This window comes from Amblyomma americanum, chromosome 1 (genome assembly GCF_052857255.1).
Source record: "Amblyomma americanum isolate KBUSLIRL-KWMA chromosome 1, ASM5285725v1, whole genome shotgun sequence".
Lineage (NCBI taxonomy): Eukaryota > Metazoa > Arthropoda > Arachnida > Ixodida > Ixodidae > Amblyomma > Amblyomma americanum.
In genome coordinates, this window is record NC_135497.1 from 434,877,501 (window position 1) to 434,904,508 (window position 27,008).

General features: G+C 47.9%; 1 protein-coding gene and 1 pseudogene across 17 annotated transcripts in view; one reads left to right on the plus strand and one right to left on the minus strand.

The window, feature by feature from the left end:
- LOC144115893 (CLIP-associating protein 1-like) overlaps positions 1-25,110 on the plus strand; it is a 29,192-nt gene extending 4,082 nt beyond the window's left edge. The window contains exons 1-9 of one of the 17 annotated variants that reach the window (XM_077650518.1): positions 3,417-3,805; positions 6,052-6,246; positions 6,944-7,017; positions 8,242-8,337; positions 16,378-16,466; positions 18,251-18,301; positions 20,744-20,920; positions 21,009-21,234; positions 24,943-25,093. In XM_077650518.1, the coding sequence (XP_077506644.1) occupies positions 3,417-3,805; positions 6,052-6,246; positions 6,944-7,017; positions 8,242-8,337; positions 16,378-16,403 (780 nt within the window). In that variant the 3' untranslated portion in view covers positions 16,404-16,466; positions 18,251-18,301; positions 20,744-20,920; positions 21,009-21,234; positions 24,943-25,093. The other 16 variants (XM_077650525.1, XM_077650527.1, XM_077650521.1 and 13 more) reach the window with 16 other exon arrangements.
- On the minus strand, positions 16,472-18,241 carry LOC144115897 (uncharacterized; annotated as a pseudogene).
- Positions 25,111-27,008: the final 1,898 nt, after the last annotated feature.

The following is a 27,008-nucleotide window of genomic DNA, read 5'->3' on the forward strand; positions in this document are numbered from 1 at the left end:
CGACGAATTTGGCATTGCATGCAGCTCACTATCGACAATTTTAAAGAACAAGGCCTCCATTCTCAGCGCGCTCGGAAATGGTGCAAGTGGAAGCAATAAAACGGTGACGGCTGCGGCGTTCCCAGATGTTGACAAGGCAGTGTTTGCATGGTTTTGCGAACAGCGGGCAAATAAAGTGCCCCTGTCTGGCAGAATACTTCAACAAAAGGTGCTGGATTTCGCGTGCATGCTAGGGCACGATAACTTCAAGGCGAGTCCTGGCTAGTTGAGCCGTTTCAAAGCCCGCCACGACATAGTCGCTAAAGTCATCTCTGGGGAGGCAGCAGCCGTCGACCCAGCGACAACGTCGTCGTGGCTGCTGACCAACCAAGAAGTATTGGAACAGTACAAGCCGTTGGACATCTATAACGCGGATGAGACGGCTTTGTTCTACGAGATGCTCCCATCGAAGACCCTGGACTTCAAAGGACAGAAGTGCCACGGGGGAAAGCACAGCAAGCGGCGTGTTACAATTTTGCTGTGTGCAAACATGGACGGCACAAACGGCCGCTGCTTGTAATCGGCAGAAGCAAAAAGCCTCGCTGCTTCAAGGGAAATCGTGAGCTGCCCGTCCAATACACCGCAAACCTCAAGTCATGGATGACCAGGGCTATATTTGGCGGCTGGCTCGAGGCCTGCGATGCCGACATGCGGAAGGCCGGCAGGTCGGTCTGCCTTTTTCTTGACAATTGTAGCGCTCATCACGTTGAGGCGGAGCTTACAAATGTGCGGGTAATTTTTTTCCCCCCAAACTGCACTTCCGTGCTGCAGCCGCTGGATCAGGGCGTCATTCGTAGCGTGAAGTGCGCCTACAAGGAGAGGCTGATCCAGCGTCTGCTCCTGAACCTCAAGCTCAAGCGTCCCACCGATGTGGACATGTTCATGGCGCTTGAGATGATGGCCGCCGCATGGGTTGCGACACGTCCTGTCGTGATTAGCAGCTGCTTCAAGCATGCCGGCTTGATTGTCGCAAAGCAGGCATCGTGCGCTGATCCAGCGGCGTCAGAAGATTTGCCTGAAGGCGCACTCGACGACGATGCTGACGGCGCACTAGACGATGGTGCTGACGGCGCAGTGCCGCCATCGCTGTCCAACGCATGGGGTGAACTTTGTGCCGTGGCAAACGAAGTCCCAGGTAGCCTCAGCATCGATGAATTCGTTCGCGCGGATGAAGACGTTGTCGTACACGAGGAGATGACCGATGAAGCTATCATAAGTACCGTGCGCGAAACTGATGATACCGACGATCAGATGCCAAATCATCGAAAGAAAACGAACTCACAGGACGTGTTAGACGCCTTAGACACCCTGCGTTCGTTTTTGGGTGAGCACGACGACGACGTTGCTATGGACCACTTTTTGCAGTGCGAAGGCAGAGCTTTCAAATTGCTGCAGGGCAAGGTTTGCCAAAGCAAGCTTACCGACTTTTGACAATAAATTTTTTTTTTCATTTTCTTGTCTTTTCTGTCTCATTCTCGCATCAACGAAATTCCCGCGGAAGCGAAATTTTTTGCTTTCCCTCGCGATTTCGTTATTGCGGGTTTCAACTGTAAACGCGTGTAAGGGCCGCACTTTTTTTCCCAGATTCGGGGTGCAAATTTCGGGGTGCGGCCCATACACGCGATTTTCGAAAAAAAAATTTTTTTTTCATGTGAAATCCAATTCAATCTGGAATGCGCGGAATTTATTTACCGTTCAGGCATCACTCACGGAGTCTTCAGACTCCGAGCTGGTGCTGTGTTCAGGTAAATGTTCAGCCCACAGAAAGTCGTCTTCGGTCCCGTCTAAACTGTGTGAAATTCCGGTCACTTTGAAACTCCGGGTTACAATGTCGGTCGACACGGAATTCCACGCGGACAAAATCCATCCAAGAACAGTCGTGAGCGGTGCCCTCTTAAGCCGCCCTGTCAACGTCTCGTCGTGATTGCCATTGGCCATCCATTCCGGGTACTGCCTTCGAAATTCAACCGTAAAAGGCCGATTGACGCTTACATACAGGGGTTGCAGCATGCCGGTGAGGCTGCCCGGTATCACGGCCATGTCTGTGGGGATACCGCGCAGGCGTTCCTTAACCCTACCCGTCAAGTGACCGCGGAAGCTGTCCAAGACGAGGAGCGATCATCGGGCCAGCATGGCGCCTGGGTGCTTCTTCCAAACGCTTTTTACCCAGTCAAGCACAAGCTCATCGTCCATCCAGCCCTTTTCTTGGGCGCAAACTACAATTCCCTTGGGGAAAACGCCTTTAGGAATCGTTTTTCTTTTCAGGATGACATAGGGGGGCAGCTTCCGCCCGTCCGCGGTGACGCACAGCATAACGGTACACCGTTGGCGCTCCGCGCCGGTTGTCCGCACGAAAACACTCTTCTTTCCTTTCAGTTCAACTGTGCAGCTCTCGGGACAGTCGAACCACACGGGGGTCTGGTCGGCGTTCGTTATCTGCGAAAATATATAGTTGTGCTCACGACGCAGACCGATGACATACTTCTGAAAGCTGAGCACCTTGTCGGTGTAGTCGGGGGGCAGCCGCTGGCACAGCGTGGTCCTTCGCCGAAATGATAGGCCCTTCCTCTTCAGAAATCTTCGTACCCAGCCGGCACTAGCCTTGAAGTCCTCGTGCGGTATGCTTTTAGCACGTGCCAAGGCTTGTGCCCTCACGCGCAGCATGTCCGTTGTCAACGCGTAGCCGTTGTTCCGCACTTCCATTGAATAGCATAGCAGCTCTTCTTCTAGCTCAGGAAATTTGCGTGGCTTGCCTCGGAAAGCGCGCTTTTTGGGGCTGGTATTCTTCAACGCATCCCTTTGTCCGCACCACCGTCGGACACACTTCTCGTCCACATCAAATTTTCTGCCCGCGGCACGCTTGCCGTGTTCGAGAGCGAACTCCACTACTTTCAGTTTAAAGCCCGCCGTGTAGCTGTTGAGGTGCTTGCCCATCGTGCAACAGTGACAATGCTCGGAGGCAGTTCATGAAAAAGTGAAGAACGACAGTGCACGAAAGCAACAACTATGCTAAGCGACCACGCTAACACAACCACCAAAAAACGCATGCTTTGACAGCCAGAACAGAACAAAGTTAGACCTGGCGATACCGATGCCGATACGGATAGCGGAAGTACAGTAGCAGAAGCTCGCGGCAGAAGAAAAGATGATGATGATGACCCGCGGCCTCGGGTGCCATCCATGGGCGGCACCTCGAAGCTCCTGTACGCATGTATTTCGAAGGCTATTCTTGCGTGTTTCCTGGAAATTTTGGGTGCGGCCCTTACACGGATTTTTTTTTTTTCAAATATTTCCTTTGGGAATATGGGGTGCGGCCCTTACATGGGTGTGGCCCTTACACGCGTTTATAAGGTAAGTTAGTTTAGCATTTAGGTAAAATGCAATTCCTAAAACATAACTCAAGCACCCTCTGTGATGAAATGGTTGTCAGCCTCCTTTTGGAGCATGTTTGGATGAGTACCAGTTGTTTTCATTCACTGTGCAAGCTGTGCTTTGAAGTCTTTCCTTTCAAACAACCACCAGAAAGCTTTTCGTATGACAAACATAGCGATTGTGTCAAAGGTTTTAGCATTCTCTCAGCATTTTCAGTGATGGCTTTTAATCCTGCCTTGTCTTTAACCTTGTGCAGATCATGCTTTGAGTTTCTCGAAGAGCTGTTGCACATGATGCCCACGCACACTTTGGAAAGGCACATTGCCATCCTCCAGGAGGCCATCAAGAAGGGAATCAGCGATGCTGACCCTGAAGCCCGTGCCTTTTCACGCAAGTGAGCGGCTTACTCTGTCATGGTATTAACTTTGTAATCCGGACCATAACAACAATCACAACCATTGCCATAGTTGTAGTCATCTGTTTCAAGCCCTGTTACAAATACATAGTGTTTTTTTTGTTGCTCTTATTGCCTAGTTCTGCCTAGTGCTTTTTGTTAGTGTTGAAGTTGTAGAACAGCTTCCACAGCGAAGGTTTGTGGCATTATGGCAGTTCTTTCTGTTATAGCATACCCCTTTTTTCTTTTTTTCTTTTCTCACCCAAAATGTCATCTGTGTCCCAACTAGCTCGATCAGCAACCCTGCTTTTAAGAGCCCGATATATCATAAATTTTAGATTATTGTGGAAGTTCAAACGTGATTTGCATTTCCATACTAAAGCGGCAGGTCAGGTTATCGCTGTGTTTGTATCGGTTCTGACCAAGGATGTTCTCAGGCTGTGTAATGGACAACCCTTTTTGACAAAGTGTTCTTCGTGGGCTGGCAGGGAAGAATAGTTTGAGATATAACAGCTAACAAACCGTGGGCTCATTACAGTTGTTGCATCCGGCTCACACCTTCCTTATGGTTATGGTTACCAGTTTATCCATGTGTCATGAAAGCATGCTGACAAATTAGTGCTAGAAACATAGGCAGCATTAGTTTCTGAAGGAGCGAGACAGGTATCACTATGGGGACATCATCTACTTTAATGATCCAAGCATTGTGTATACATTCTTAATTAGGGAAATAAGAATATGAAAAAGTTTACAAAACTAGTATTTCCAGTCAGCCTCCTAGCAACCCAGACTTTCCATCCATATGCTTGGATTCGATGCTCCTTGTACTGAACTTATATTTTTGATAGTCTATCATACACAAATACAGTCGCCGATCAATTTTTTGGACTCGAAGGGACCCGAAAAATGGTCCGAATAATCAAACAGTCCGAAAAATCCGTGAAGTACAAAAAATCACATTATTGAGATGAAATCGGCTTAAAAATGTCAGATTTTACCTTGCGGAAAATTTCTCTTGCTGGCGACGATTTGCGCCTGTATTTGTACCACAGTTGTGCTTTCACTGTGCGCACTAGACAGCAAGGTCACCGCATTTAGCTGGAATACTTCCCACGCTTCTTTGACGGACCCGGCGGAGCCATGCTGTCCACAACCCCGGTGTGTACCACACCGCTCCTCAAACACACGCAAAGACAAGGCACTTTTCGCTCAAAGCGGCGGAACCGCCGGATGCAATCACAAAACGGCGAACGGATGTAACTTCGTGAAGACTGAGTGCCACTCGGTTGACGCGGTCAGAGAAACCCAAGTGACGAAACAGCGAATGGCGAACGTATGAGACCCGCCGCGGTGGCTCTGTGGTTAGGGCGCTCGGCTACTGATCTGGAGTACCCGGGTTTGAACCCGATTTCGGTGGCCGCGTTTCTATGGAGGCGAAACGCAATGGTGCCCTTGTGCTGTGCGATGTCAGTGCACGTTAAAGATCCCCAGATGGTCGAAATTATTCTGGACTCCCCCATTATGGCACCTCTTTCTTCTCTCAGTTCCTCCTTTATCCCTTCCCGCTGAGATGCGAGATAGCTGCTGCACAACTTCCTTCCCCCAACAACCAATTTTCAACGTATGGGACAAGCAATAACTGCCCGCGACAACGTCTGCAACAAAAATTGACGACGTGACGATCCGGCTGCCACCTCGAAGTGTCAGAGATCACAGGGATCTCTACAGGCTACAGTGAGGCACCGAAAGTGTGTCAAGCCAAGCCAAGCCAGCTGCAGCGTAAATCCACCTCAATCCAAGATGGCGCCGTTTGTGCTGTCGAAAAGCTGATAAGATGGCCAATTTTGGCCCACAGGCGACTGAAATTAGTCCAAAAATATCGAACTTTTGGACTTGAAGTCCGAAATATCCATCGTGAATATGCATGCGCTTCCATGGGGTGGCTGACGGTGCCTCATCGAGGTCCGAAATATCCTACAAGTCCGAATTATTGAGTCCGAATTACCCGTCGGCTACTGTACACTATTGTAAACTTGCTGCTGTGAATCACTCGTAATGATTAACTCGTCATACCTTCTGGATGTTTCTGGCACAAAGAAGTCTGCTGCTTGTGAGTTTTGATCTTTTCAGTACTTATTTCATCTGTATTTCCAGGCGTTTATTCCAAACATTCCTGTCCCATCACGATGGCTCGTGAACTTCTCTTTGCGTCGTACGGTGCTTTATTCTGGTTTCACACATTGCAGGGCCTTCTGGGGCTTTTCAGACCATTTTAAGGAGCAGGCGGATGTGCTGCTCAACTCGCTGGATACGAGCAAGCAGCGCATGTTTCAGGGCGAGCTGTGCATGAGCAATTCCTCATTCAGCAACTCGCTCAACAGCGCCCAGGGCCGACCCATGAAACACTCGGTCTCCAGCCACGGATCCATGGAAAACCGCAGGTATGGTCTGCTGCCACGGCCTTTGCCTTTGCTCTTACCCCTGCTGTGACCATGGCTGAGGCTCTTTTTTCACTTCGGCGGAAGCTCCTTGCTTGCGATCCACTGCTGTGGGCACAGTAGTTTTAACGTTTTGCTGTTGAGTGGTTAGAGTTGTGGACATGTTTGTCTAGTGCGCCGACGTGACATGGTATAGTTGGCTGGCATGTTTACCTGCATTCACTATCCTGCTGCTCTAGAGGGCAGGTTACTTAACCCAGAACATACCCTCAATACAATGTACTGTTTTTTGTCAAAAGCGTCTGGTCAACCGCGTTCACTGTTGAGCCGGTTCGGCAGCTCCAAATCTCTAAGGTGGGGATCTTTCATGTTCACCTCTGCAGAGCTGTACAGGTTCGGGGATTCTTTGAGCATTCCATTACACGGCTCACTAGCAAACCATGTGGTGTAGACATTTTCGGCACCTGCACACATTTTTAAGAGCTTGACTTATTTAACTTGCATGAATTTACTAGCTGGTTAGAAAGATAATTGGTATTAAAGTGTTTACTAATTAATCGAAAATTTAATCGGTTGCTCATCCAGCCTTTGCTTGAATCCCTTCTCTTATCTTTTTTTAATGGTCTCATACTCTGTGCAGTTTTCCCGTGAGTGGTGCAGTGCTGTCATTTCTGCCATGTGTTTACTGTCTTATGTGAAGCAGGCCCGGAAGCGGTACTTCGACTCTGGTGCGGAGGCCTGGCGTGCGGGTCTACAACACCAGGAGTGCCTCTGGTGCGTTGACACTTTGAACAGTGATCCATAAGTAACTTGACTCTGCATGTTGTACCAGTGGTATTTTTAAGATTGGCTGACCACAGCTTATGCGGAAAAAAAAATTTTAGCCATGGCTGCAGTGGACTAGAAGTAGGGATAGTGAAAAAACTGTGAGCTGCGGCACATAGGTAGCATGAAGCCAGAAATAATGACGGCTGATAGGGGTGTTTGCATATAATTAATGATGCCGGTGTGCTACTCCAAAGCAGATGAGTAGTTGATGCTGAACTGCACTGTTGCCGCCGCTACCGTTGTCTGCTTCAAGGTCGTGAATCTTCGAGGTTGATTGCTTTTTGCAGCTTGGAAATGGCCAGATAGCTTTCAGTCTGGGCCAATAGCTTCTTAATGCCTAAAGGTTGGCTGCAGTGTTTTATTCATTATGAAGGCACTATATTGTCTACAGTGGAATTTCCTAAGAAGAATATGCAGTAATTTGAGAATTATATATTGTCATATAGTGGTGATGGCAGTCAAGAAGACAGCGAAAAGAGCTTCCAAAAGAAACTGTTTATTAGGTGGAGCTGCGCCCGCAAAGAACTGAATGACTCGGACGCAGTGATAGCAACAAGCATGCTCGGTGGATGTTGAACAGTATGCCTGCCGCTCACTTGTGCTCAATTAAAAGCCAACAAGGAACTTTCGAGACTTGGTGTGCAGAGTGACCACAACAGTCTTGAGGAACATAGAATGAGTTCTGCCCGGGTGCAATCATTTGAGGTAAATGTGCTTGCTCCTTGCAATACAAACAAAGCGATATACTAGCTGCATTCTGGCAGCTTTGATGAATGAAAAACCATTACAAAGCTTAGCATCAACATCGGGCTTTGAGCTGTTCAGCAATAGCACACCAGTGCCAGTAATTCTGTTTCAGTGCCATTGTCAGCAGTCGACACTTCTGGCTTTGCGCCGTAGCTCCCTGTTTCCACTGCCTCACATCTAATTCACTAAGCATGGCACTCTTTGGTGAACTGCCTTTGCGCCATTAAAAATGAGTCATAATCGTCATATTTTAGACTGACTGAGTAAGCCTATGTTTCACGTTGCCACTGGCAGGGATGGTAGCTTGTTTAATAGTTTTGAAGTTTCGTTTTGTCATCATTTGCTTTTTGTTTCTTATCATTTTTTTCCTTGGTTGCCTTATTGTATTGTTCGCTTTGTTTTCATTTGCAACCTTCTCCTTAGTTCGCCCCAGTAGTGCCATTGACTTGGGGACCGCAAGAAGGGCTCGATCGCGCGCCTTTTCCACTACACAAAACAGGGGCACTGGAGCATCACTGCGTAAGTGGCACAGAGCGAGAGCACTTGTACAGCACTATGCTGATGTTTCCCTCTGAAGACAGGCCTATGCCTCTTTTTACCACCACTCTTGTTTAAGGGGGGACATGGTGCAAAAAACTGCAATTTTGGGCCAAAAAGTCCATTTTTGGATTATCCTCATTTTTGATTCCCGGACTAATAAAGAAGCTCTCGGCAAAATTTTATTCACGGGTGTGCTCTAGAAACGCAGAAATTCTCGTTTATTGAAAGGTCGGCGGCACCCGCACGTCGTTTCGGGTCGAGGAAAATGGCCCGCAATCGGCATTTTCAAAGTGCACGTGCGGAGCGTCTATTAGGCCTAGTGAGCAGCGAGTACCCTTGGGAGAAGCGTCGTTTCTTCTTCTTTCCAGCGAGCACACGTGCTTCCGTCGAGAGTAGAGCAAAACGTCAGCAAAGTTAAAAAAAGCAAACGCAAAAATCTGAAAACGGGAAGCCCTGATTGGCTAGCAAACCGAAACTTGAGCTGTGATTGGTGCAAACGCAGCACGTGACGCTTTAAATGCCGTTTCACGCTATGCAAGGCCTCTCTTTGTCAGGCTCCTCTGGTTTCTTCAAACATATATTTTTGTTGGAAGAATGCCAGCGACAAAATTCGCGTCGCGGAACAGCTTCGGTAAACGAAGCTGCTTCACGAAAGCGAGAGGCCGAGCCAGCACAGGCCGACCGAGAGCACTGGAACGACCGATATCGCCTATCTCCGTTCCATCGCCGGGGACTGAAGCATCTTACTCAAGCCCCGATGACGAGGATTTGCTGACTGCATTTGAAAGGAAGGCCGCGCTCCTTCAAGAATGCGACGACCGCGACGCTCAACTGAACGTGCGACGCCCAACGTCAGCGGTGGGCCCCAAGTGCCGACTAGCTACCGTTTTGTCGATGTAGCAGCGGTAAGAACAATGATAGGCACGCTGTTGTGTTCCTTATGCAGCGAGCAGTCATTTGATTTAACAGTTTAACAAAGTGGTGCAGGGGCGAACCTTCAGTTTGTTGTTTTGGGTAGTGGGTGCGGAAACATCGTCCGAGTCTTGCATTCTCCTTTCGTGGGATCGAGCCGTCATCCGGAGCTCCCCGTGCGTCTCGCATTGGCTGCCCGGAACTGCGGAATTAACTTCATGAAGTTGAAGGATTTGTTCACGAGCATGAATAGTCCGCCACCAATGCATCTGAAGACCTACCAGCTGCTAGGAGAAAAGAAACACGGTGCTGCAATGGACGCTGCTCACGATGCCATGCACGATGCCACGCAGGCCGTTAGGATGCACTCAGAGTGCCCACGAGTCGTTCAACTCGGTGTGGAAGCGGTGTCCAAAGACAGAGATTGCATCTCTCAGAACTATCGAGACAGCTGCAGCACTAGCTGTTCTAAACTTTAATGAAGGACCGATGGGACTGAAAAGAGTCTCAGACAAGTTGGACATTACCTGTGGCACACATACTACCATGGACATCGAGGAGAACACCAAATTGTGCGTGGTGCGGGCACGAGCAAGAGCAATTCAGAGCTCTAAGGTGGCCAGAAAAAAGCACAAACTTGAAGCCACTGCTGCTGAGCAGCAGAGTTAAAGAGGGACCTACATATGCTGCTGGAGGGTTTTCCTGAACATTAGAGGTCCGGAAATACAGTGAGGAGATTTTCAATTTTTTGAGTCCATTTTTCTCGTTTCAACTATTGTTCCAGTATTACTTGATAATATTAATATTGTAGCAGACTATCTGCAGTGAAATTTTGTGAGGAACACAACTGTGGGCTCAATTTGCCTATTTTTTCCTTTTTTTATGCCAAAAACCTAGTTTGAAAGAAGTGGCGCAGATGAAAAATGAATGCCATTTTTTATAAGGCAGCATATTTTCGATATATTGCAAAATTAAGCAAAATAATTCCACAGTTGTGTGCTCTGGTCATTCCTAAAGCCACATAACAGAAAAATTTGGAAGATTACGCTTATTTTTCAAACGATAATTTTCCTAAGCAAGCATAGTCATCCTTGTCATAAAGGTTGCATAACTTGCTTCATACTTATTCCAGAGTATTGAAATTTGGCACAGATGGTCCCAGCAGTAATATAAACCAGCCCTGCAAGTTTGAGTTGAACCGAGCAAGCGGTTCAAAATTTCATTCATAAGGGTAGTGTCCCCCCTTAAAGTCGAGGGTTGTATTTTTTACTTGTCTTTTTCGCTGGTTCTGCACGTTGATAGAGCAGTCGCACAAGGCCTCTGCCACTGGTTTTCCATTGAAGGTTGAAGGTTGAGGCTTCACACGTACTGTTGGTTTTTCAGCTTTGATAGTGAAGTAGTGCTTTCAATCATCAAGGACTTGATATGTTGTTTGACCAGTTTCTGTGCTACATGTACCAATTGTGCACGCACATTATCGTGCCCCATAATTAAGCTGCTTATTCTGAAATTATTATAGCTTTCAGAAGTTCTTTGTGCTGCTGGATATATACGGTGCGAGTGACGATATTGGAACATACCACAGCCCTCTTTGTCTTCAAGCCGCCGCAGTGGCTGAGTGGTTACGGCGCTCGGCTGCTGGCCCGAAAGATGCGGGTTTGATCCCGGCCGCGGCGGTCGAATTTCGATGGAGGCGAAATTCTAGAGGCCCGTGTACTGTGCGATGTCAGTGCACGTTAAAGAACCCCAGGTGGTCAAAATTTCCGGAGACCTTCACTGCGGCGTCCCTCATAGCCCGAGTCGCTTTGGGACGTTAAACCCCCATAAACCAAACCAAACCATCTTTGTCTTCAGAATATATGGAAACCTCATTCCGGAATATATTTGCACTGAACAATAATTTCGAAGTGAAATATAATTTTTCAAGCTATAACCTGTCTGATGCGATTAAGGCCTGCGAGTACTTCTTTTTTGCAATTCCTTGAAAAAGCATATTAATCGCTCTGCTCTGTATTATGGAGTCACATGTTGTGCGGTGAACTTGCATACAGTGTTCAGGCATCTGTTGTGCTGCTTCATGACTTTGGTATTTGTTATTGTTTGTGAAATCTTCAGTGCAACCACAACGCAAATATGTGACAGCTTGTTCTGCCACTCCATGTGGTTTGCTTATTTTTCTTTTTGTTTCACATTGGTTTACAGCTCGTTCAGGAACAAAATGAGCTGACACCATTTCAAGCACAATGGCATCACCTCAGCGATTAAGCCGAAGTCATCGGCAAAGTCATATTGATTTCATAATTGCAGAAAAAACAGCTTGTGGTTTTTAACTCTTTGTACATAACACATTTGCCAGTCAGAACCTAATCTAAACAAGTCAGTTCAATTCAATTTATTTTACCAGAATTTTGGAAGGATATCAGGGCTAAAAGCTGTAAATCACAGCCTGACATGACTCAGGAAAAATCTACAAGCCAGTGCCGACATAGTTACTAACAACAGTTAACAGAAGCAATGGAGAGAGAGAACTGTACAATACAGCCGAGCCCACATATAACGACCCCACTTAAGATGAACTGTCGCTTATAACAAACGAGACCTGCACGACTGTCAAAATATACATTATTTTAATGGCACAAAATCACGCGTATAACGAACGCCAATAAGCCCTGCTGATCGGTTACAGCGAACGGACGGCGTAAGCCCGGCGCCGCGACTCAAGATAACCAGCCTCCGACCGCTTTGTATGCCCAGCGCGCGGTATGTTTCCCCAAACCTCTCGCACGCGAACTGCCCACCCCGTTTCGTGCTGCTCTCAAGCGAGCTACCCTTTCCCCGCCGGCCAACCTTCCAAGATTGCCCTCCCGCCTCTCCTCACAACCGCTCTCCTCTCCTCACTCTTGCAAATCTGTGCGTGGCCTCCGCAATCAACTGCGCTGCTGCCGGTGCCGATCGCTGAGGCCACGCTCCGTGAAGCAGGCCTTCCGTGGAAACCAAGTGGAGGCTGCACTGACGCTCACGGGTGGCCCTCTTTGGTCTCTCTGCTGGCGCTGTGCATCTGTACCTTTAGCTTGATTGGCATGATTGCCGCCTGTGCACCTTGCACATCCAGCTCGTCGTGCGCTTTTGTCGCTCTTGTTGCGGTGCGAACGTTTCCTTGGCTTCGATCAAATCTCGGGCCCTGGTTGTAATTCGGGATGGTGGACGGGAACATCGTGCCCATTTCTATTGTATTCATCGGTCGAGATGATGAAAATGGCCTGGGTGGAGGTGACGGCCACTTGCATGCGGAACTGCTTCCGCAAGGCCGGCTTCGTCGACACAGTGTCTGGTGCCGAGCCTGATGCTTTGGAAGATGACCAGCCCGGTGGCGATTTGTGGCAGCGCGTCGTCGACTCTGACGTGGGGTGTCATGACATTGGTTGGAATAATTTCATTTCTGTCAATGACGACGCTGACACCGCGGAGCCAGCACCCATAAGCGCGCCTGTAGCAATGGGCTACATAGAGAGCCTCAGACAGCGTGTCTATACAAAGGGGCTTGTTCGTTAAGCCTGCCATGTTTTTATTCACCTTAGTGTCCAACACACTATTCACAATTGGCTAAATGCCAATTACAAACACTGCACTACACTCCTTGGGGAATGTTGACTGAATGTGCACAAGGTGTAAAAACAGCTCACTGGAGAAAGGTTGTGAAAGTCTCCTATCAACTAACAGTCACAAAATGAGGTTGTGAAGCCTGACAGATGACGAGGAGGCTTTCTGTTTTTCTTTGGGTAGCACTGCATTAGAGAACTGGTGCAATACAGGTGGTGCAGGACATGGCAATGAAGTAGGTGGTGGATATACGATGTCATCATTGTCGAGTGGTGTGGCTGGTGCTTGTTTAATGCCAGAGGCATCTAGAAAAAGCTTGAGTTGTGCATTATCACTCTATTTCCTCTCGATGCCTTGATTTGTGATCCATGAACGCTGACAATTGTATAAGGGTCTGGATCATAGTACGGAGTGAGCTTGTCGTGTCTGTCCTGCTTACACAAGACTCGTTGACCAACACAGAAGCGATGTGGTTGGGCATGCCTTCGTGTATCAGCATGATGTTTGTTGTGTTTTTCTCGAGCACGGTTGTTCAAGTCTCCAGTTTCCGAAGCAGCTTCAGTGTAGCAAGGCAGATGTCTCATCGGTCTGCCGAACAGCAGTTCATATAGTGATCTTCCTGTTGTGAGGTGTTTCGAAGACCTGTATGCTAAGAGGAAAGAGTCGAGTTCTACTTTCCAATCTGTGTCCTCAAGCTGACTTGTGTGAACATGCTTTTTCACTGTTCTCAAACCATTCAACTTCACCATTAGCCTGAGGCCACAAAGGTGTGACTCGATTGTGTCGAAATCCCAGCTCCTTTGAGAAGGCAGCAAACTCTCGACCTTGGAATGGTGGTCATTGTCGTTTTTCACCTGTGCTGGGATTCCGAACTGGCAGAACACTTGTCGCAGGGCAGGAAGCACGTTGTTTGCACTTGTGGAGTGTATGACATGCACAACTGGATATCGTGCAAAGTCATCTATTACCACCATATCACATTTTTCATCTGGGAAAGGAACACAGAAGTCACCCGACAGTTCTTCCCAGACACCTTTGGGTGGTTCAGTGATGGCAGGTGGTTCCATCTTTGCTTGGGGAACAGCTACTTGACATGGTAGGTGGCTTTTAATCAGTGTGCACGAGATTGTCCATACCTGGAAACCTGACCTTTTCTCTCAACAGTTGTTTTGTTTTGATGATCCCTTGATGGCCTTTGTGGGCCACAGCACTGCTTGTTTCTGCAGGCTATTGGGAAGAACTAGGCGTTTTCCTCGTATAATGATGCCCTCAGGTGTTGTTGTTAGCTCTGCCTTTACAGGTGCAAATGACTTCAGTTCGTTTGAGGCCCAGCTGTTGAGTGTGGGGTGCTGGATAGCACTGGTAAGGAACTGTAGCTGTTGGTCGGCTTTAGTTTCTTCAGCGACTTCTTGAACCGAGAAGACATTTGGGATGCTGTGGCGCTGGATAAAGTTAACACACTCATTGGGCACCTTGTCGATGCGGGCACACACCTGCATCTCGGGAACCGGATGCCTGGAAAGATAATCGGAAGGGTTGCTGCTTCCAGTAGTGTGTTGCACGTCGAACTTGTACTGTTGAATACGTAAAGTGAGGCGCTCAATGCGGGCAGATGGTGATGTTCGTGGGTTTCCCGGTATGCTCACTAAAGGCTTATGATCAGTCAGCAAGAGGAAGTGAACTCCACAAAGGTAAAGGGGAAGTGTGTTCCGTGGCATGCTGTGTGAGGATTGCACCCAGTCCATGTGGACTTGCATCTACTACCAGTTCTGTCGGTTGCGATGGTTCAAAGTAAGCAAGGGTGAACGCATCGGACATGGCTTACTTCAAGCTCTCAAGAGCATTCTGTCATCGTTCTGTCCACTCCCATGCAACATTCTTCATTGTCATTCACGTAAGGGCTGTGTGAAGTCGGCTAGATTTCTCAGAAATCTTCCTGAGTAGTTGATCATTTCTAGCAGGCTCTTCAGTTCTTGAGGTGACTCCTGTGTTTTGATTTGCAGAAAGGCTGCTACTTTCTTGGGATCAGGACGTACTCCATCAGCTCAAACAATAAGTCCAAAGGAGTTCAGTTCTCGTTGATGAAAGTGACACTTCTTTTCATTCAGTGTCAATCCAGCTTCTTGGAGTTGATGCAGAACACCTGCTAAAGAGGCGTCATGCTGCTGTTTTGTTTGTCCAAAGACAAGAATATCATCACTAAACTTCAGGACATTGGGTATGCCATTCAGCTCTTGGCAGATGGTGTTCTGAAAGATTTCAGCTGCACTGCTGATGCCAAAGTTTAGGCGTTTATGGTTTATGGGGGTTTAACATCCCAAAGCGACTCAGGCTATGAGAGACGCTGTAGTGAAGTGCTCTGGGAATTTCGACCAGCTGGGGTTCCTTAACGTGCACTGGCATCGCACAGTACATGGGCCTCTAGAATTTCGCCTCCATCGAAATTCGACCGCCGCGGCCGGGATCGAACCCATGTTTTTCGGGCCAGCGGCCAAGCGCCATAACCACTCAGCCACTGCGGTGGCGTTAGTTTAGGCATTTGTAGCGAAACAAGCCAACATGTGTTGAGATTGTTGTGAGCTGCCTTGAAGTTGTTCAAGTTCCAACTGATGATACCCATTCTTGAGATCAAGGTTGGAGAATACTGTTGATCCATTCAAGGCAACAATGATGTCATCCACTGTTGGACACAAATGTCGTTCTTGTTGAATGGCAGTGTTCACAACACATATGTCGATGCAGATTCGAATTTCATCAGGCTGATGTGGTTTAGGCACACCACAGGGGACACCCATGGTGTAGGTCCGATGGCTGGCTCAATGATGTCTTCTGACAGGAGGCGTTCAAGTTTCCTTTCTGTGGCGTCACGTAGGGCAAATGGAATACGCCTACGAGGCTGTGCAACAGGTGGGACAGTGTCATCCACGAAGAGGTGGATCTGTTAGTTTTTGAGTTTTCCAACTCCACTAAACAACTTGGGGAATGCTTCCATGATCGACTTGTCACCTGGTTGCTTGTGAACTTGGTACGTGATCTGGACAAGACCCAGGTTGGATGCTGCTGTGAAGCTTAAGAGTGGTGCACAGTTTCCTGGAATGACAAAGATGTCTTCTTCAATGCACTTATCTCATTGTGACAGACCTCATTGTGACAGAGACTTTGCCTAGAAGATCAAGGGGAGATGTTGCTTTGTATGGGAACGCTCTGATGGATGTTTCCTGGAGATTCACATTTAGGCGATAGCTCATTTCAACAGAAAAAAAGGCAGACGCGGACCAAAGACTTTTGTCAAAAGACGTTTCGGCTTCCATACGGAAGCCTTGCAGTGGGTGTCACAGGTGGCTGCATGCTCCTTAGTACTTGAATTCTTCTTACTGCAGGCTGCCTGCGAGATTCTGTTTGAACCACTGTCATAGTCCACTGCTTGTACCATTCTCGTCGTTGAATGGCAGAATCGTGCAAAGTGACCAATCTTGTTACATGCCTTGCATGTCTTGCCCCATGCAGAACAGCTTGATCGTCTGCCTTGGTGAGGCCTCTTGCCGCCACAGTTGCGACAACTTGCTGATGAAACACAAGGTCGTTGCACTGCAAAGGTCTGTCATGGCATCTTTTGTCCATTTCTTTGGTGTTGCCCATGGTGTTGTCCTTCCTTGTGCATTGCAAACACCGCCACGTTGCTTTCGGCGTTCTTTTCGATTTCGGACACATCCCGTTCGACATCCTCGAGCATTCTTCTTTGTTTAAGCAAGTCTGGTAAAGTGAGGGAATGGAGCATCACATATTTTCGGAGGCGAGACGATGTTGTGGTGAGGATGATTTGGTTCTGCACTTCAGCATCGACGTTTTCGAAGTTACAGTGGCGAGAAAGCTGACGAAGGCGCACGTGGAAGGCATCCAGTGACTCATCAGCGTTCTGCTGAGCTTGACGGAATTTGTTAATTGCAAATGTTGAGTTCACTCGTGGAGCAAAATATGAATTCAGTTTCGCTCGTGCGGCATCATATTCTGGCGTCGATGTGCTCTGCTTGGCCTGGGTCATGCTTATTGCAGTTGCGGCTTGCATAGCGCTGTCAGGGAAGGAGCGAAATATGTCGTAGACTTCTTCATCGACGTAGTGCAGGGGGAGTGCCTTCTTTCGTGCATCTGTCATGATATCACACGCTAAAAGAAGGTTCTCAAACCTTTCTATCCACTTCGTTCATTCGTGACCTGTGTTGTTGGCGTCGGTCGCACGAAGGTCGAAACTTGGGAACATGCGCCATGGCTGTGACTACCGTATTTACTCGAATGTAATGCAACCACGATTGTAACGCGAGGGTCGATTTTTCGGGTGTAAAAAGGGGAAAAAAAACTGATTGTAATGCGAGGGTAGACTTCGGGCGTGCGACAGAAAAACCGAAAGAACCCGAATGTGACGCGAGGAACCGACATCGCACAGTTATGAGGGTCAAAGACAACTTTATTGAAATACAAGCCAAACAGGCATTCTTACACACCCTCATCCTCATGGCAGTTGTCGCTGTCACTGTCATCATCACAGCTTGACTCTTCTTTGTCACTAGCTGCCTCCCACAGCAGGTCGTCCTCGCTTCCGTCTAGAGCATTTGAAATTGAGCATTTCTTAAATGCGCGGTTGCGCGGTTGGGTTTCATACCAGGCTGCTGAAACCCAGTGGGCAACGGTAGACGTGGTTCATTCATTGGCCCAAAAGTTATTCATTTTGGGCCCCTGACTATACCCCTATTTTTGTCGCCGAGTTTCTGGCCATTGAGCGCGCCTTAATAAGGATTCCATGCAGTCTCTCTCAGGTTATTATACTTTCAGACAACCTTTCCGTCTTGACATCACTCAAAAAATTGAGCGATACACCTGTGAGCTGTTCCTTAAAATTTTATTATTCCACCACGTATTACAGAAGTACACCTTCACTGGGTTCCTGGGCACTGTGGGATTGCTTCTAATGAGACGATTGATTTTTTAAAAGAAAATTCGGGCTTCGTGAACCTATTGTTTCATTCGTCCCAAATGCTGTCTACATGCTTTCAACAATTTCAGCGCCTCCACTATTTGGGCCTCGAGCTTCTCTTTGCTGCGGCGGATTTTCAACACCTGGCTTTTTTTTTTGGAATGTGCGGATGTGCAGTTCAAGGCAAGGGGTTAGGTTGTCTTTATAATCGGGCAGGGACTTCGTCTCTTGGGTTGTGCAGAAGTACTTCTGCTGTAACGTGTTTATAATATCTTGATCCGTGCCTGGGTTTATGTTTAAAATTTTGTTATTTCTTTTTGAGTTGTAGCTTTGTTCGTTTCCAGATCAAGGAGATACCGTAGAAGATTCCACGTCTCTCTCGAGCCTAGATTGCCATTTACATTTTCGCAGATATGGTTCCACTGCTGTCACGCAAGTTCGGAGTGGTGGTGACTTTCTTCCGTGAGTGTGACTATCCTGTTTCTAAGTTTTTTGTTGTATTTTTGCTTAAGCCATCTTTTTTCCAGGCTTTGCCTTGCCTCCCACATGTTTGTAAGTCGGATGTCAATCGTATTTACACCTGGGTCTGGGTCATGTACTAGTTAAGTGTCCTTTCCCACATCCGATAGGAGGGTTTGTGTCCACTGTTCTAGATCTGTGATCGGTTCCCGATTTTGGTCGTGGATCGTCGTCATGATCTTCCATTTACACATCAAGAATTGCTTACGTGCGCGCGTAATTTCTTTGTATCGCAGACCAGCATGAGATATTCTTTCACTGCCAAATGCACAAGCAGTTAAATTCAGTGCACTTGCATTACCAAGACGTCCCCTCCATTTGCATACATACTGCAGTGCAGAAATGCATACACCAAACGTATATTATGCAACTACTAAAAGTACACGGAAAATGATCTGTTCTTCATTTCTCTCTAATATATAGCATCATCAAAATGAGGCCAAGTGTCCCTAGCACTCATCAGTGTTGCTGATTTTTGTACACCCAGGCACAGATTCAAAAGCCAATGTATGAGTGTAACTTATTACTATCTTACCTAAAAGGACCAACACTCCGGAGGCAGTTCGTCTTCAATTAGGATTTGACATTTTCGTGAACGTCTGAGAAAAAATTAACATAGACTATGGTGGTGCATAGACTATTGTGGTGCACTACTCTTCCTTAGGTACATTAGTTATTTTTCTTAATTTGAGTATAGTGTGCATATTTTCAATGAATAGCAGCCTCCGCGCACGCTGCAGATAGTACATCACTTGTGCACGCCTCATTACACTGTGATGACATTTAAGATCGGAGCTCCGTTGCGAGGAGCATGGTTTTCGAAAGAAAGGAGGTGCCCATGATGCGTTCGACAGACGTTTTGCTGCTCAGAGCAAACTCGCTGAAATGCCAGGCCGCTCTCGGTCATTCTCAATGGCAGACGTGTTTAGGTTGAGATGAAGAGCAAAGATACCCGTGTGGTACGCGACGTGAGTGCACTTTTACAATCCTCAGGTGGTCGAAATTATTCCGCAGCTCTACACTACAGCACCTCACTCTTGTTTAACTCCCAACTTACCCTCACTGATTGGTAACAAGTTCCTTTTCTCGAGCAGTGACAGGCCATGCTAGCCAGATCAGGCCTAAAGTCGCAAGTCTGGGTCATTGAGTGGGCCGACCAGGCCGCCAACAGCCACCGGCTGATGGCCACCTAGCATGACTCTCTTGTAATGAGGGGCGGCTTGCACAAAGCGAAAGAGACAGTGTAGTTTCCAGTCCAATCATATTTTGAAGCCTAAAACCTCTCGGTTTTGATGAAAGGAAAGGCACATAGCAGGTTCGCTTTGTCGGTGGACACCTGGCAACCCTAGCTTTCAGTAGGCATTCGTGGCACCCTTGAGGTGTCCACCGACAATGTGAACCAGTTATGCACCTTTTCTTTTCTCCAAACCGAGAGAGGATTTAGATTGCGCATTAGATTAGAAAGGGAACTAGACTATTTTAATTGCTTCGTGCAGTTGCCTACAGCCAAATCCAACCCCACTCCCTAACTCACCCTCTTCTCTCGGGCTCTACACCAGAGGAGACCGCCATCGCCCTAGCCCTTGCACATTAGGACGCCCAGTACATCTTCAGCGGCTCCAAAACGGCTCTGTCCAACTTTTCCAAATGCACAATTCACACCCCTGCCTGTCAATTGTTGAACACCGCTACCAAAAATTTGCCACGCAGGGTAGAGCTCCAGTGGGTGCCAGCTCACTCTAGGAACACTGGAACCGAGGCTGCCGATAAATTGGCCCGAGGTTTGATTTGCCGGGCTCTGTACAGTCTTGATCCGGGATTCTCGAGGGACCGGGTGCATACCTTTCCGGAGCACACGCGAATACCCCGTTTGGACCTTCGGACTTACCGCCCTCCCCACCACTCTCTTACCCCCCTCCCAACCGATCCTCTTCAGACGCCTCCAGACCCGCTCTCCGTCATCCCCTGAGCTTTTATCTCACTATTGGGGCATGTCCCCTGCATGCTCTCTATGCTCTGACCCTCACGCCACTCTCCCACATCCTTTTCGGCTGCCCTGCTGACCCTCCACCACAGGAACAGCACGCCATCTCCAGCTGGAAGGACTGGGAGGTCCTGCTCACGTCTGCAGACCCGACATCGCAACTTGCTGCGGTAACTCGGGCTGCCAACGTCACGTCCCAACACGACCAACATGATGCAGTGCGGGGCCGTGCAGTAGCCCAGGGACCCAGCAGGGTCTAAAACTCACTTGCAGAAATAGTTTTCCTGTCTGCCTGTCTGTCGGGGAGGGAAATCTTCCCGACTTTGCGGCCTGCTCGTCCCCCCCCCACCACCGGATACGGGCCGGTGTAGTTTTGACTGCTAGGTTTTATTGTGGTGCAGCGTGAGCTGTGGCGATGGGTTGGACGCGGCCCATCCTCTCAGGATGCGAAACCCCATGGGAGTGCCAGTGACTCCCAGGTGACTGTGAGGGCCAGTCGCGCTCGTGTGGTCTGATGCCTGAGTGGAGGCAGGCCTGGGGACACACCCAGGCTGGACTTACGGAATCTGACACAAAAGGCATGTGTCAAAGTTCAAAGAGGGTTTTAAAAGGCGGCAGCGACAGCACGAAAGACCACCGCTTGAACGCTGCTCTGCTTTCTCGCAGTTTCACTTCCACCACAGCTTGGTTGCCCACGGTGTAGCTGACGAAGGAACCCAGCTGCGCAAGTGCGGCAAAGCTGCCCAGATCTGTGAAAGGCCTGCAACCACGCGTGGCGCGACAAGCGACCACCTTTCAAGATAAAAAAGACGGACCGCTCTGGTCCCCCAGCACTCGGCAGCAGCGGCAGCACGAAAGACCACCGCTTGAACGCTGCTCTAGTTTCTCGCTGGTTGGTGTCATTCCTTTTGATTGCTTTTATGAATATGTGCTGCTTGCTGCCACTGCCGCTTCCCTAGTATCCTGCTATCGTTTTTTTGTTTGTTTTGCTTGAAACTGCTGTCTGTAATGCACGATGTCGACAGACTTTTGTTCCTCATGCAATAGCAAGTTGATGCCCGATGAAGTTTTGTCACATGTATTGTATGCAACCAGTTGTACCATCTTGGAACCTGTGTTGGGCTGACTGTAAAGCAGTACAAAAGTAAATCGAAGTAGGCCAAGCAGAAATGGGCATGTCCCACATGCGAAAAAAGGAGACAATCAAGGTGAAAAACTGGCTGGTGATGAGATAGCCGATATTAAAGCCCTACTTGGTACTCTAAATGGAAAATTAGACGAGCAGATGCCGCCTAAAGAAACTGTAGCGAGCATTGAAACAGGTGTAGAGCTAATGTCAGAAAAGTATGGCGAAGTGCTAGAAAGGCTAACTACTCAGGAAAAAGACAGAAAAGATATTCAAAACAGATAGGCAGTTTTGGAGGCTAAGGTCCAAAAATGAAGTAAATGAAATGTTGTGAAATGAAGTCAATGATCTTGAATAGAGGAGCAGAAAGCTGAACCTTAAATTCTATGGAATTCAGTCCACTGAACCTGAAAATCTGCTGAATAAAGTAAACGCTGTGGCCGAAACAGTAGGAGTTGCAAGGCTTTCGAGCGCAGACGTCGATTCAATTCACCGGCTACCTGCAAAGCCCGATATGATCCCTGGAATATTAGTTAGATACACCAGACGAGCTGTCAGAGGTGAGTGGCTTGAGAAAAGAAATAAACTGAGGGACGAAAAGAGCAACATTGCCATTATGGAAAATATGACTGGTCATAACCGACATCTGTGGCGACTGACGGACTGGGAAAAACAATGCGTATCAGAATGTCTGGCACAGGAATGGAAAGGTCTTCATGCACAAAGCAGATGGTCAGTTGGCAATCGTAGTGTGCAATGTGTGTGACCTTCTATCATGGCATGTTTTAATGTGTCCAACAAATAGGTTTAAAATGTGCTGTTGGAGTTTGAAATGGCTAAGGATAATAACCTTCTTCCAAAAGCTGTAAACACAGTTGCAGTGAACCAGCACCAAAATTGACTAATATGCCTTCATTTAAATGTTCGCTCACTTCGCAACAAGGATGCAGAAATGGGTTGTCTTATCTCTAGTTTTTCTTTTTTGTTTGACACTTTCATGTTAACTGAATCTTGGTGGAAAGAGGATCAGAATAACTTTCAGTTTTCGTGTTCAGTTTCAGTTTTCAAATCGAAAAAAAATTGTCGCTGTGGTGGAATCATGTTATTGATGAAGCCGAATGTAAACTGTGAACTGATAAGTGCATGGTAGGTTGGTTGGAAGCACAGGTGGGTCCACCGGGAGGTGTTAGGTCATGGTGCCGAGGCCCGGAGGGCCAATAGGCTGACGACCTAAGCTTCTGTTGGCTGGATCACACCACATATACTTCCGCTGTCTGAAAAAATGTCATTCTAGAGGTTTCCACGACATAAAATAATCAAAAAGATAGACCTGCTGCGAAAAGCTCGGTACAGCAGTACATGGGTGTCAGTTAAGCTGGCACTCACACAAACTGAAGTGCTGTTTGTGTGGCGTGCTCATGCTGCATGCATCAAGCATCTGATTCAGAACTGTGAATTCTGAAAGATGCCACTAGGCCACTAGGCTGTGCATTCATCAAAAGTTGTTGGTACAAGATTGGCCAGCACTAGTTGGTTTGCACCACTGGCAATGCAAAGTGAATGAGCCAGTTTGTAGTGTTTCTGGTTATTATTTGTTGAAGCAATCACCGTTTATCTCCTCTCCTAATCCTGGCATGTACCAAAATAGCAAGCAACAGAACCCACGGATCATGAATGTTTAATTTCACTGCCATAACCGCTGAAGGTCTCGAGTACACAAGGAAGCAAGTTCTCCAACTAAACTCTTCACGGTGTCAGTCGCACCTCGATGTTGTGCTAAGTTCTCCTAGCATGTGCGTCTCCATGCAATAACCATATAGCAGCACTATCTAGATTGTCCCAAGCACCCTAGGCAATGCTCTCGCAACTGTCGGAGCAAAGCGAAGATAGCCAGGAATGGCAACAAAGGTATGATTTCATCAACTTAGTGGTGCTGTTCTGTCCAGAGTTTTAAAGCCAGCACTAACTGCTGAGTTGCATTACAAGCCCAGCCCAATGCAATGTTTGATGATGTGAACTCCACAGTGGGCTGTGTGCAAGGTTTAGACGATGGGCGCTGCTTTGGCTACTTTCATTCCAAACCACACTACCATTTTTGCTTTGCTTTCGTAATGTGCTTATCGTTTTACCAAAGGCACCCAGACTTCAACTATTCTGGGCTACAACGTAATTACAGATATTGTCGCATTACTGCAGTTTAGCAATGAACCACTAGTATTTTTTGATTATTTATGTTCACTTTTGCTTTCCTTACATGCAAACCTGTTTCAATGTTCTGTCACTCATTCACTCTCGTGGGCAGCTTACTGCCACTACTTTCTCACAGTGGCTGAAGCGTTCTGGACCTAATTCTCCTTTTGGGTATCTGGGTAGGGAAAGATGATTGGAAATTTTGGTCCTTCTTGCATGATACTTGTGGCATGCCTGGGAGAGGTGCAGCTTACCCAATGCGGACCATGGGTCCCACCGCGCTTTTGAAGGAATCGCCGGCTTGTGCAATGGAACTAGAGCCCCTGGGTTCAATTCCCGTCCTTGCCCATTTCGATTTAGAGAGCATTGTATCGATAGCCATGGTTGTGCAATCACTTTTCTGTGTTCCGCAAACTTGGTGTGTTTAACACAAAGTTTGCGGTTGTACTGTAGCGGCGAAATTGTCCATCTGCCGCATAGAATTAATGCATTCAAGGTAGAAAATACTCACACTGTGTAAATACTCCAAGCAACTAATTTCACTTTTTTTACTTTTTACTTTCGTGCCGGATGGTTACCACTGTAGGCACAAAAGTGTGGCTACATCTTTCGTTTGCACACACTCTTGAGCAAATGAGACACTCTCCGAAGAGCGTTTGCTGGCCCTGGAGGACTCTACTCAGCTTTCAGTTCGTTGCTTTCAAATGCAGTGGATTGGTGGTTCTTCACCAGCCCAACTGGCTAACCCAGCTTTGACAAAAGTTAAGTCCTTAGTGTCTCTAAACAATAAAAATGACCCAGCAGGCTTAGCATATATTTCTTTTCTTCTTCCTCCTTTTTTCCTTGTCTCGCATCTCTCCACCTCAACTGCTGTGACCACGCGTGGCGCTCGGCACAACAGACGACTACCCAAACTCGGTGAACTAGGCTAAAGCAGCTATAGCTGCTACAGCTCTTGCTATAGCTATAGCTCTAGGGAAAAAAAGAAAGGCATAAAAAAAACTGCAGCAAACAACTCGTTTTGCAGGTCTTACAGTCCTTTCTGTAGCTTCACAGCGCCGCAGACACAGTGGCCGCAATCTACGAGTACGTACTTGATAATCTTTGACGAGCGTCTTGCCAGTAAGCACGAGCGCACGCTCCAACCAAACACCTCGGGGGCATGCGTCCGTAGCTCGATTCAAGCGACAGGGGTGTGCAATGTAGGTTACAGCAAGAAACCCTTATTTACCTTAAAAGAACTTCTTGCTGGGCAAGTTGGTAACGGTTCATCTTTCGTTACAGGAGCGAGAAAAGACGCAACACAAGCAGAAAGACGGGACGGAGCACCACTCACAACTGATTGATTCGAAGGCAACACGCAAAAATAAATACAGTCTTACATGCAAGGAATACTATCATTTTCAAAGCTGATATGATAGCGAAAGGGTGAAAAAACTGTTCTAAGCCTTATACAAAGAAAGGGACGTGTTGCTGACGCGCATGCTTCCTTTCTTTGCTCTAAAAAGAGCTTCAAGTTATCCCTGGCTTTTTCGAAGCTTTTTTTATTTCTTGGACACTGCGCTGTCTGCTCTAGGCCATCACGCGTAGGCAAAACTCTCCATTCCAAGCGCCACATGAAGTCACTCAAGTGGCCCGGAAGGATGGCCGCTGTTAGCGACAACCATGAAGCGGATGCTGCCCACCGTCGGCGTTCTAGAAGCACCAGAGTTAGAAGCAACACGCCCGTGGACTCCCCACTACTCGGCTTGCTTCAACTTCTAAGTCGGGGATGACGTGACGAGCGTGCCGATGGAAAGCCACCGCCGGTGCATAGAATAGAGGCATACCCTGCGGACCCCGATTTATTGGTGCATTAGGGGTGAGTTCCCCGAGGCGCGTGCCTAAGAAATAGGAGGCGAGTACTCGTGCCGGGCAATCATCCTCCCACAACAAACTGAGAATGTAACGGGAAGCTAGGAGCCGGCAGCAGACAGACACAGGAGAGGCGAACCCACCCCTGGATCGTGGCTGCCCGAGCGCCGCGCAGCACACCATTTCCGTGCAGCCTCCCCGGAAAAATGGACACAGCAGAAATTGCAATGCACGACAAACAAGAAGTGGAGGCTGTGATATTACCCAGATACCATATGTGGCCACTGAAGACATTGTGTGCGAGATATCGCCGCTCCAGCAACAGCAGATCAAATTCTGAAGCCGTCGTGATCCTGCTTTGAGCCTCGTCAAGTATGGTGCCTGATACTAAATTTGTCACACCATAAGCATTGTACTCTAAACCAAGAATGCGAAAGTTTGCACTGTGCGTGATGTGTATAAAACCGCTGAGGCACTCATTAGGCCGACCTATTATGGTGTACTTTCTCTTAGCATAATTGAGGGCAGCACCAGACACCCTGCTGTAATCATCGCAAAGCCAAGGACACCGGGTCAGACTGTCCTCGTTCCTCAATTGTAAATGGCTATGCCGTCGGCAAAAGCTGCTACCTTATCCACCCCACTGCCCGGGAGAGGAATCCCATGAACGCCAGGATGTCGTGTGATTGCTTTTAGATAAGGCTCGATGCTCAGTGAAAACAGTAATGGCCAGAGGGGACAACCCTGCCTAACCCCATGGGTGACAGGGAAGAGGGAACTCTCCCAGCCATCCATGAACAGAGTAATGTGGATACCCTCGTAGGCCTTACGCATGAGCTTAACGAGATGATTACAGTACTGAGCTTCGGAGGTTTGCTCGCCTCTATTGCTTGCAGCAAAGTTCGATCGTGCCAAATAGCCAAACTCATTGCGGTAGCCGACTAGGTCCTTTAGCACAGGCAGACAGACGAATGCTTTCGCAAAAACGTTTGCGACAAGCGCTAGCTGGTCAAGTATACGAACAGTTCACCCGCGATGCTTTCAGGTAAGCCCACAGACAACCTCGCAAAAGAAGCGAATAAGTACCTGATGACGACACGCTCAAAGAACCCACGCTCACAGCTCCGAACGCGTCTGCGTGTTGTGGAAGAAGATTCCAGAATTAAATGTTTTACGATATTTCATTGAGCAACTGCAGAGCTCATGTAAAGGCTTACTGCACGATATCGTGCTCCAGGAACACAAGAAATGCTCATAATGAGTATCGAGATCTCAATATGGCCACCAGCAAAGCGGTTCACTTTCTGGGCACCTGTCGTCTGCTGTCAGCTCCGGGTATTCCGTGGACTGCCAGAGACTAAAAACGAACTCGTTCCTGTAATGATATGGTCATCCTTCGGGCTGCCCGAGAAAATTGTACGCCAGACTAGAGTCCGCAAGTAGTCCGCGACTGAAAATAGAATGCGGCCGGTATCTCCAAAGGGGAACAGACGCCG